Raw genomic sequence first — 10,585 nt, forward strand, 5'->3', positions numbered from 1 at the left:
TGTCAGGTCTATAGGCTTGAGTGGCAATTGTTTCGGGAAAACAAAATGAGGAAAGGTCTTTTGTTTTCGCTTCAGAGATGACACAAATGCTTCTTACACAGCTTATTCTCACTGTATCACTGTAAAGTGTCCTTGGATTGTAATGGTGCTGCCATAGACCAGCTACATTTGCAAAATGGAACTAAGTGTGTCTCTGTGTGTCTGTTGAAAGCAGGCCTGCTTCTGACTCCTGGCACATTCTAGTCCCCCGCCACCTCCAGTGCAATTAATGATCTTGCTTACAACATTAGCGCCACAATCATGAAAAATCGCACAGAAGTACCGAGTCCCCTAACATATTGAGCTTGATTCATCAAGGGCTTCATGCTCTTTGGCGATGTCAAACTTGGTCTCAGCGTTATTGAGTGCCTTGGTAATCAAGTACCTGTCATAAGCTCCCAGGAGTGATTATCTTTTTGAACCTAGACTACTGTTCACAAAGAGATATGATATATGATTCGTCTTGAGATTCAGTTAATGACTCATCTTATTTGGAGTTTTACAGCATACTGTATAAGGCACTCGGAAAAAGTAGAAAATTATGTGTCTTTGTTAATCCATTGCATTGTCAGTGCTTCAGTAATTGTATTTGTGATTGGAACTTTGCACTTCATCTACAACACAAGTGTGCCACTTCAAGAGTGTTTGAAAGACAAAGATATGAACAGGAGTAGAAATCCTTTTTTGAAACTTGCTGTCCTTTGTTTTTATCAGCACTTGCAGACAGACACATAAGATTGACCGTGGGTCAAACAGCTAGTGTGGTATGCAGGGAATTCCACATTTTTGAGGTTTAAGACGTTCAAGATTGTAATTTCATTCCCTCTCTATCTCTTGAAACTTGAAAACAAGATTGCCATGTCAAGGAGACATCCTTTATGACTGCAGTCTGTAAAAAATTAAGGTTGCAGAGGTTGTTTGCCATGCTGTCAATGACTTCAGACCTTTGCAGAAGTGATTGTAGCCTATTAAAATTCATATTAAGGAGGGGGAGGTATAATGTTGTGTATTGCAGTGGGATGCAGAATAGAGTCGGAGTTTGACAGACAAAAAGCAGGGTGTATAAGTGGCATGAAGACAGGGCTCATCAATCATCAGACAGCTCTCCTTGGCATTGTAAATCACTGCAGTGCCGAAGGGCATCATCTGTCCCCATCTCCTAATTTCAGACAAAGTGTGAAGTTCTAATGCTTATTACAGATGGGATCAACAACCAGACTGTACCATTTGTTTTGTTTATTTGCATCATCAACAATCATACACATTCGTTGGTCTCCCAGCACTGTAGCACGTAAACACAGGACATGAACACCAGTTTGCCCATCCACTGTCATCAGCAGATAAGCCTTTGGATGTTTATCCTACACCAGAAAAAAATGTCCAGTAGCACAATAAATCAAAAATAATCTGCCTCAATAAAAACATAAGTAAAACAAAATAACCAATTTGATTACAAACCGACATCAGTGCAATTCTGTAGCATATACAGTATGCAAATACTGATACTGTATAATCACATATCACATTGGGAGGGAGTGCTCAACAGTTGACCGTTTTTAACAAAGAGAAGTAAAAGTCCATAAGATAAACAGTTGCTAACACTTAATCAATCATTGATCTTTTTGCTGTAAACAAAACCAAGGCGCCAGAACAATTAGTAGTACACGTTAGCTGAAAATGGAACAGTACTGCAGTGCAGACAAGTAGTGCAGAGTAAACCAAACAAATCTTCCACTCTACTGTGTAGTGGTGAACGTTGATCACTTTAAGTAAAATTTCACTGTAAACATGATGACACATATCTAAATGAAACTTCACTGGAGTGACTGAGATGAGTGTAGGTGAAGAGCAACATGCTACAGAGAGAGAGAGATGCTGTATGGGTTATGTGTCTCATTATATCTAGTGCCCCCTAATCTAAGACCCCTCAAGCCCTCTCTAAGTGCCCTGTTACTAGATTCAAAGTATCAAAAAGCTGCAGATTCAATTGAAACCACTCAAATACAAATGCCTAATGAACTTTTATGTTGGTATTGAGTATCATACAGCCTTTTTTCACACAAGTATTGCTATATATGTGCATTCTATGCAAGCATAGAAATAATAAACATACTATAGCATATTAATTATATAAGATATCTTAGTGGCCCGCATTGGCCACAATTTTGTCATCATATACATTTCAGAATTTACATATATGCATATATACATGCACATCTAGTGCAAGATATTTTTAATCTTTCCGGACTTTTGTTCATTTACGTATCTGGACAATCCAACATCTTAAGACATCTACCTGATCCTACTCAAGTGGACCAATTACTGAAATCAAAAACACACAAGACCCTATCGCGTGTCTGAAGTAAGATTTCTTTTTGCACAATAGTGACAAAAATAAATACCAGAAAGTGACACTATGCACAAAGTGATCATTTTCTATATTCCATAAGTGCACTGAAAATCAGTCAGTGTGTGCACATGGGTTGTCAAGCGTAGAAGATGAGCTCAGGAATCTGTCCCCCCTGCACCCCCGTGCCGTTAGTGCTGTCCGAGGAGCACTGAAACTGAAATGTCACTTTCCCACACTGCACCTCTGTCATCCCTTCCTGTCCAAAGTAGCTGAGCTCATTCCCATCCAGGACCACGCTGGCAGTGTAGAAGGTATCAGGCTCGATCTGAACTGGATACTCAAACCATGCTGGGAAGGTGTTGCTGGAACCATCAGAGAAGTATTTGCTGAGGTTTTGTCCCAGCAGTACTCCTTGACGTTTCAACTCAATCTTGGCACTGTACTCTGCTGAGCCACAGCTGGATCCATACAGTCCAAACCCAGCAATGAAAACTCTTTTATCCACTGCAAACTGTATACTGTCACAGCGGCCCCTGTAGCGCCACTGATTGCTGCGGTAGGCACAGGACTGGAATCTGTGGCAGCGCTGGGGTGTCAGGCCCTTCCTAGGCATGCTGACAAACTGTAGCTCAGGTTTCTTGGCTGCCGTGTACCACAGGAAGATGTCATTGGTCTCATTAAGCGTCAACACGCCCGACTGGGCTGCTCCATTGGCAAAATCATCCAGAGCCATCGTAGGGATACGTATCAGGAACATGGCCTTACCCAAAACCTTACGCCTGTTGTCAGTCGAGGAGGTAAGGTCCTGTCTCTGGCACTCAGCCTCAGCCCAGTTGAGCGCCGCCTCAAACACCACTATCTCTTTAGCATTGAGTGTCTCTCGCTGTAGGATACTCTCCAGGGTCTGGGCGTCGATGTCGCAGAAGCCCTCTGAGCGTAACGCCAGCTCGGCCTGGGCATCAATCACCTCCCAGCAGCGCTGTGTCAGCTCCGGCTCCTCGAACAGGCAGCTCTGGGAGAGTAACACACAGGCATTCTTGGCACTCAGGCTGGTCTCCAGGAAGTTGACGCAGGCACGTGCCAGGTGAGGGACAATGTATTTCTTTGCAGCATAAAGAGTGGCCAACACTGTGTCAGCACTCAGGTCAATCTCATCACAGTAAATGTACCTGTTGACATAAAATGTGACTTTCTCAGCTTTATAGACAACAGACCAAACACCACAGAAATGACATGCAATACGACATGATGTAAACATGTTTAAGAAGATAATTATATTATACAAACAGAGGAGAGGTTATGATAAATACACCAAAGATAACTTCATTTGAAGTTGATTATGGTTGAAACAGACTGATATAACATTATTGTACAGTAAGCAATAGCGTTGCTGTATCTGTTCATATTCATGTTGGAAAACAATGAAATGAGATTCTGAAGAGAGTGAAATCACTGTGCAAACTAATCAAACCTGCCAACAAAATAGTATTCCTCCTACACTCTCATCTACCACCTACTGTAGCTAACCTGTGAGGACACGGCAAACAAAACTCTGAAATAAATGCGATGGAGGAACAGCAAGGAGGATGGACGGAGTGAGAAGTAGAAAGTCTGGCAGTCTTAAGTGTGAAACAGGTTTATCCAAGATGTTCCAGAGATAGGTATATAAACTAGTTTCATCAAACCTTGCTTTTTTCCACCAACATCAAATTAAAATATCAGTTATGTACATAAAGATGACACTGTTTGTTCAAAGATCATTGTAGAAAACACACATGAACAGGGCCAGTTGAAGTAAGTTAAGACAGAGGAGAATTCTTACTTCAGCATTGCCAGAAATGCTGCTGGTTCCACATCTGGAATATGGATTTCATCCGTGTTCTCAGCCAGTTCACCATAGAACATGGCGTGGAACACTGAGCTGCCCACAGCCAAAACATACTGTTGGAGGAAGAAGAGAAAACAAAGTGATAGAGTTAAAAGAGAAATGAAAACATGTCGTAGTTAATCTGGGATTTCACTGGAAACCACATGACATGTAGTAACATTCGGTGAAAGGAGAACGATTATTTGAAATGGGAATTGTACTAAATCCAATTAGTTCACATGTAGCTCTTACTGTACATAAAAACACAAATCTCTTTGTGGATATTAAACAATGCCTCAATTCTAATCACTGCAGAGACTGAACCTATTGAGTTTCTCACATACTGTAATGAGCAGAGCTCAGCCAGTTACTGTTTCCCCTGAGGACAGGAAGGTGGATTTCTAATGAACAAGATTGCCTCTGATTTAAAAAAAAAAACACAGGAAATCTTAATAACACAACTGAACAGAGTGCAGCAAAAGTTCAATTTACTGAAATTAATGAATTATCTGAACTTATGATGAAATCAGATGCAACACATTGCTACTAATAATTCCAGCGATAAGCACTGTATACAAGGCTATGAATTCTGTTATTATACTCAAGGACTGTACTTTTGTGTGTGTGTGTGTGAGAGAGAGAGAGAGAAAGAGAGAGAGAGAGAGAGAGAGAGAGTATATGTGGGTGGTATACATTTTCTCAAAAAAGGCTCACAGATTGTCTCTTAAAATTGCAGTCGACCCAATCTAAAATAGACCTTGGAAATAATGTTTTTTGAAAACAATGCTGTTGTTGTTACACAAAGAAATTCATTAAAGGATGAGTATATACAGTAAATACTGCGTATTAGTATAAGATTAGTCCCACCTCTTAACCCATTGTATTTTACAGATGTTCAAATAAATCACTCCTTTTAGCTGCTAGCAGCATCTTCCATCTTTTAAGGATATAACTTTGGAAATGAAATCATAATGCACATCTGAGTTCCTGCCAAATGGACACAATAAACATTGCTGCGCTGAACATCATTATATTATATCCCAATGGCATAATGTCTCAGCATAAAGTGCAGTCAAGTCATCCTCAATGTCCTTCCATAACTGCTTTCTATAAAGAAGAAGTGCACTGCAGCTACCAATCATAGATAATACATTTGGGTCCCATTATAAAAGAACTACAAAAGATGACCCATGCAGGGCTTTTCTGACAGTGTAGATGTGGAATGGGAAGCCAAAGCCAAATTAATGGCTGCAAAATCACTTACCAGATTTAATGTGAGTGTTATAATCATATTCAGACAGAGTAGACATTATGATGATGCCTTTAGATGAGGCACATGGTCTCTGCAACTATAAACCTTAATTATTTATGTGAACATCTTGGAAAAAAGCAATGAGGTCAGAGGGCGGACTAAACAAAGAAGCATGTGGACCTGCATGTTACCACTGGCATAAACAGGATAAATATGGGCCCAATTATAATAATCATGGCTATTTATAGTAGATTCATTGTGCTGTCAATCCAGAATTCAAAAGCTAATCAAGTTAATTATTTCAAAAGTAAACTGCAGAGTTGAATGCATCTTACTCTATGCCTTATCATTGTAACTTTGTGCTGTTGGGTGTGTTTGATTAAAAGTTGAGTAATTGCAGCGCTGTCTCTGAAAAGGTGAGCTGAAGCAGAGACAAAGGTGATCCATTCTGTGTGAGATGACTGCTAAAGCGGGTATCCCTTCCTCCTTCGCTCACTCTGTGCCTCTATCCGTCAGCCTCATTTACATAAATAATTGAGGACTGTCTAGAAAAGACACATGGTGCGGAAGTGAGAGTGGAGCACAAAGGATTTCACTTCCATTACTGCTGGCAATGAGGAAGATTATTTTTATGCTGATAAGATATGAATAACACTAGGCCGGGCTTGCTGATTGCTTGTTTGCTAATTTCCTCCCTGCTACCGTGACTTTACTGGTTGATGAAATTCTTACTCGGTGTCCTGGCAGCCGCTGGGTCTTTCCAGGTTGACCCACCACAAAGTGAACATCTGCCATCAGCTCATTGTTGAACATAACTGAATTTCTAAAAAGAGAAAGACATAAAAAAAAAAACACCAGAGAAAATTAATTTGACATATTTTACCCTGTACATTTGTTTTAGAAGAGGAGAAAAAGCTTAACTTTAAAATATTAGGGTTAGATTAAAGTAAGATCAATGCACATAAACCCAATTATATGTTATGTGAATAATAAATAAACTAATTAGTCTTTGCCAGAAGTTCAAACTAAAATAGTAAATTACATTTTGTAAGACAAGAGTTGTATGATTGTATAAAGTGTCCCAATTGCTTCGGGCAACACTTACGACCTTTCATTGAATTAAAAATCTTACATAGAACACTAAAACACACTTAAACTCTATTAAACACATCTACATAAAAACAGGCAAACAAGACAATGAACAGAATGGAAAATCCCCACTGTGAAAGAATGGGACCAACAATAAAAGTGCGTTCATATATTATTGAATAGTGGAAAATGTCACAGGGGTGGGTAAACAGCCCCATGGATTTCTGGAGAGACAACAAAGCCAGGTTGGAAAGCCCACATTTTGCTCTGGACAGCTGTGGTCTTTTACTGATAGGCCAAGGTAAATATTTTCCTTTTAGTACAGAGCAGCCTCTGCCTGTTGTGCATATCAAACGCACCCGGTGGCTGTTCGCCCTCTGTTATGTCAAAGCGGCAAAGTCTGCAGGAGCAGGAGAGGGTGTAAACACTGATACCCCCAGCAGATTGAGGGCAGGGCAGAGGGAACACCCAACCATACACACACACACACACACACACACACACACACACACACACACACACACACACACACACACACACACACACACACAGACCTCAGTAAACAAGAGTAATTACCCTACTTGTGTTTTGGGATCCATTTTTGAATGTAATGGAGGTTCCGTTTAGAAAACTGGCAGGAAAAATGCAGTGGAACATACAGCTCTCATCTATTGAACTTTATTAAAATATTGAATTCAAAAATCAGATTCTTCCCTAAATGTACTGTTGACAAAGAGGGGAGAAGCAGTAATGGTTCCTGGTTCAGAAGGAGGCTTGCTGGTTGTACCTACCTTTCTCTTATAGTGGAGTAGAGTCCTTGCCAGTTACAGTTCTGTATGGTGTTGTTGTTGTTGAGGTTCTGCTGCTGGTACTGTTGCACTGTGGTGGTGGATGCTGGCTTTTTGGTGGGAAAAATATCCGCTGCCATCTTCTTCTTCTTCTTGCTCCTCAGAGTGATTATCTCATAACAGACAGGGGGCAGCTTGGGGCTGCCACTGGCATTCGCTTTCTTGGAGCTTTTACTTGACTTGCTTTTCACGGACTCTGGAAGCATTAAGAAGAAAGTCAGACATTTCATGTTCCTTCCCTTGGCATCGACCATGAGTGTTATTAACTGCCGAGCAGTGGGATTGCACGAAGAGAAGACATTCACCAGGAGCCGGCAGGTGTAAGGGAAGACCGAGGGGGACAGAAGAGACTTGAGCTGTACTCAGCAGTGTAGTAATTAGAGTTCCTGTACGAGGCTTCTCCTTTCAGGGAACTAACAGGACAACTCTCTTTTTTTGCCCCTTTTCTTCACTCCTCTGAAGACTCAGACTGCTGATCCAAAGGCACTTTTCCTGAGTGAAGTTTGATCTGCTGACGGAGAGGCTCTCGGGGTTCCCATCCCTGCTTGTCCAGAGTGATGAGATCAGCTCTTTAAATCACTTCTTTCTCTCCTCTGCTCCCTTGCGTCTCTCACTCACTGCTTTGCTGAGGGTTGGCCTGACAGCCCCAGATTTAGTACAGCTGCAGTGGTCCTCAGGCAGGCAGCAGTGTTTACTCAATTCCTTTTATTTACCACTCTAACTCCTTCTGTGCTTCTCTTCCTTTTTCAGTCTCTCTTCATCTGTTGATCTACCCTTTTCTCTCCAACACTTCTTTTTTCCCCTCTCTCTCCTCCATGGAGCACAGTCATCTGCAGGACGCTGTAGCCGTGGATGCTGTGTAGCTCTGCTCAGCCACTCGTTCTGCTGACTACAGAGGTTGAATGGGAGAGCGCAGAGGAGATGGAGAGCCCCCCTCTCCGCCCCTCACAGCACAGTACACGGCTCTCTCTGTAGCTCAGCCAATGACAGCGCACAGCATTCATGATTGGCTAACGTAGCCTAGTGCAGCACAGACTTGAATATGCAATAGTCAACGTCTCAATTAAAGTGACAGCCATGCCCCATAACAATGATATATTTATCTAAAGTTGTGCTTCCTGTGTTTGCTTTACCTGGAGCCACTGCATTCAGTTTGCACTACAGTAAATATAGACTCCATTTTATATTTTAAAAGGGCAATGCAAATTTACATGCTCTTTTGAAGGGCATATTTTGGTTAATTCATGAATCCTCTGACAGTCATACTTCTTTTTTTAATGAGCTTTTTCATAAATACATACAAACCGTTGAATTTGCACTACATTGGTCTTTGCTGCTTTGATTGAAGGTATAACCTTTAAACAGTGCAAAACCTTTTTAGATGCAAGTCCACATGCGATTTATAGACACAACATTCATGTGAAAAATAGTCACACACAACCTATTCTTGTACTACTAGAATTTGATAATGTAGCATATAGCAGTGTGCTTATATTCCTGTATCTTTAAATATTTTAGATTTGAAAGAGTTTTTTTTTTTCATTTTAAATATGTGAAATCGCTATGAAATCGCTGTGAAATACCGGAGACTTTCTTTTAAAAAGCCAACTGCTTCCAGCCCCATCCAAGAATGTGTGCTTGTGCTTAAGCTTTCTTGTTAAGTCATCGCTTCAGGAGAATACATGGGGATATAAATGTAATGCACTCTTTGCACAATGTATAATGCATACAGTTCCTTTGCTCTTCTTGTCTAGTTGGGCCTCAGCACAGTGGGTATTCTATTTAAAGCGCTGGGCTGATTTAGCTTTTTGGTGGTGTAAAATGTTATAAAATGCTGTCATATTCACTGCAATAATAATAATTAGATTAGATTTTACTTGTATGGCACTTTGGTTGTTCTACTTCTATTATGTACATTGCATTAATAACAGTATTGTCTTAAGCAGCACTATTACTACTAATATTAGGAGTTCATTTACATATTATATTTGTAAGAGTGAAAATCAAACTGACAAAAAGAGCAGGATGAGGTGAATACATTTAATTGAGGATGTCTTCCTTAAACAACTGTCACAATATTGATTTTTCCATAAACCCTAATTAACTGTCTTAGTGTTTGCTGCGCTGAGGAGCGTTAGCCCACTAAGCTCCCTTGTACAGTGTGTGCTGGAGAACAGAGACATTTGCTATGGCAACATGGAGCCAACATTACAGGGAACCATACTCTTAAATTGCTGGCCACTAGAGATGTTACCTTGGTAACCACATCCACAAGCAACAGCAGGACAGAAATGTAGTACACGGACATAAAAACAATGATGATAGTAAAGGAAAGGTCCTAATATGATTCTGCATCTTTTGACTTAAGAAGGAACCTTAACTTATATATAAATATGTGCTGTGATTTTTCTGTTATTGCACAGCAATCCAGTGTCATTTGTTACCATCAGCAACCTTGATAACTGGTGACAGAATACACATGTTAAACTAACAGATTTGTGATTTATCTGGCATCCTTGTCTAGCAGCCTTACGATAAATAGGATATTGTTATACAGTATATCACCCTAAATGGCTTCCTGCTTTCTTTAATTGCATTTTCTCTCCATTCATCAGCAGAAAATGTAATCGTGTTATTCACACATTCAGAGCTCGGCGTGAGAAGAGGAAGTAGTGATGGTGTTGTCACAGCGTCAACATCACCTTTGTCTCACACTTTGTCATCACATAATCACACATTTTTACAGAAAATGAAAACACTAGCATGACTGTAGTAGCATGGCAATCAGCATTGGGGTCGGCAAAGGCCGTTAGTCCTTAGTTAATCCTTGCTGCTGAAATAATGTAGAAATGAACACAAACACTGACATAAGTGTGCACTAAAAGTAATTTAACCATTGAGATATAGTTCTCAACATATCTCAACTGTCATTCTTTTATAATTTGAGATAATAGCACTAAGATTGTAAGATAATTTTAATTTCTGATGCAAGTTTAAACATTTTGGACGTATTTCAGTGCCTGGCAGTACTCCAGTGTCAGGATATTAACTTCAAAAGGTGAAGTTAAAAAGCAGCAGAATTCCAGCTGTTCCACCTTTGTTGATTGCTTCTTGATGACAGTACTCAGTCCAAACCTTTA

The 10,585-nt window shown here is 40.3% G+C and overlaps 1 protein-coding gene across 1 annotated transcript; it reads right to left on the bottom strand.

Annotated features, from left to right (window-relative positions):
• Positions 1 to 1,260: 1,260 nt before the first annotated feature.
• Positions 1,261 to 8,372, bottom strand: btbd3b (BTB (POZ) domain containing 3b). The gene is made up of 4 exons (XM_039783577.1): positions 7,389 to 8,372; positions 6,241 to 6,331; positions 4,212 to 4,330; positions 1,261 to 3,558 (listed from the first exon to the last, which is right to left on the bottom strand). Exons 1-4 carry the CDS (start codon positions 7,697 to 7,699, stop codon positions 2,526 to 2,528), a joined length of 1,554 nt encoding a protein of 517 aa, XP_039639511.1. The 5' UTR covers positions 7,700 to 8,372; the 3' UTR covers positions 1,261 to 2,525.
• Between the last annotated feature and the right edge of the window lie 2,213 nt (positions 8,373 to 10,585).

Source organism: Perca fluviatilis, chromosome 19, assembly GCF_010015445.1.
Source record: "Perca fluviatilis chromosome 19, GENO_Pfluv_1.0, whole genome shotgun sequence".
NCBI lineage: Eukaryota > Metazoa > Chordata > Actinopteri > Perciformes > Percidae > Perca > Perca fluviatilis.

Coding starts and splice junctions, on each gene's coding strand:
- btbd3b (XM_039783577.1), bottom strand. CDS start 7,699: ATGGTCGATGCCAAGGGAAGGAACATGAAATGTCTGACTTTCTTCTTA. Junction 6,332..7,388: donor TACTCCACTATAAGAGAAAG/GTAGGTACAACC, acceptor TTCTCTTTTTAG/AAATTCAGTTATGTTCAACA. Junction 3,559..4,211: donor GCATTTCTGGCAATGCTGAA/GTAAGAATTCTC, acceptor TTATGTCAACAG/GTACATTTACTGTGATGAGA.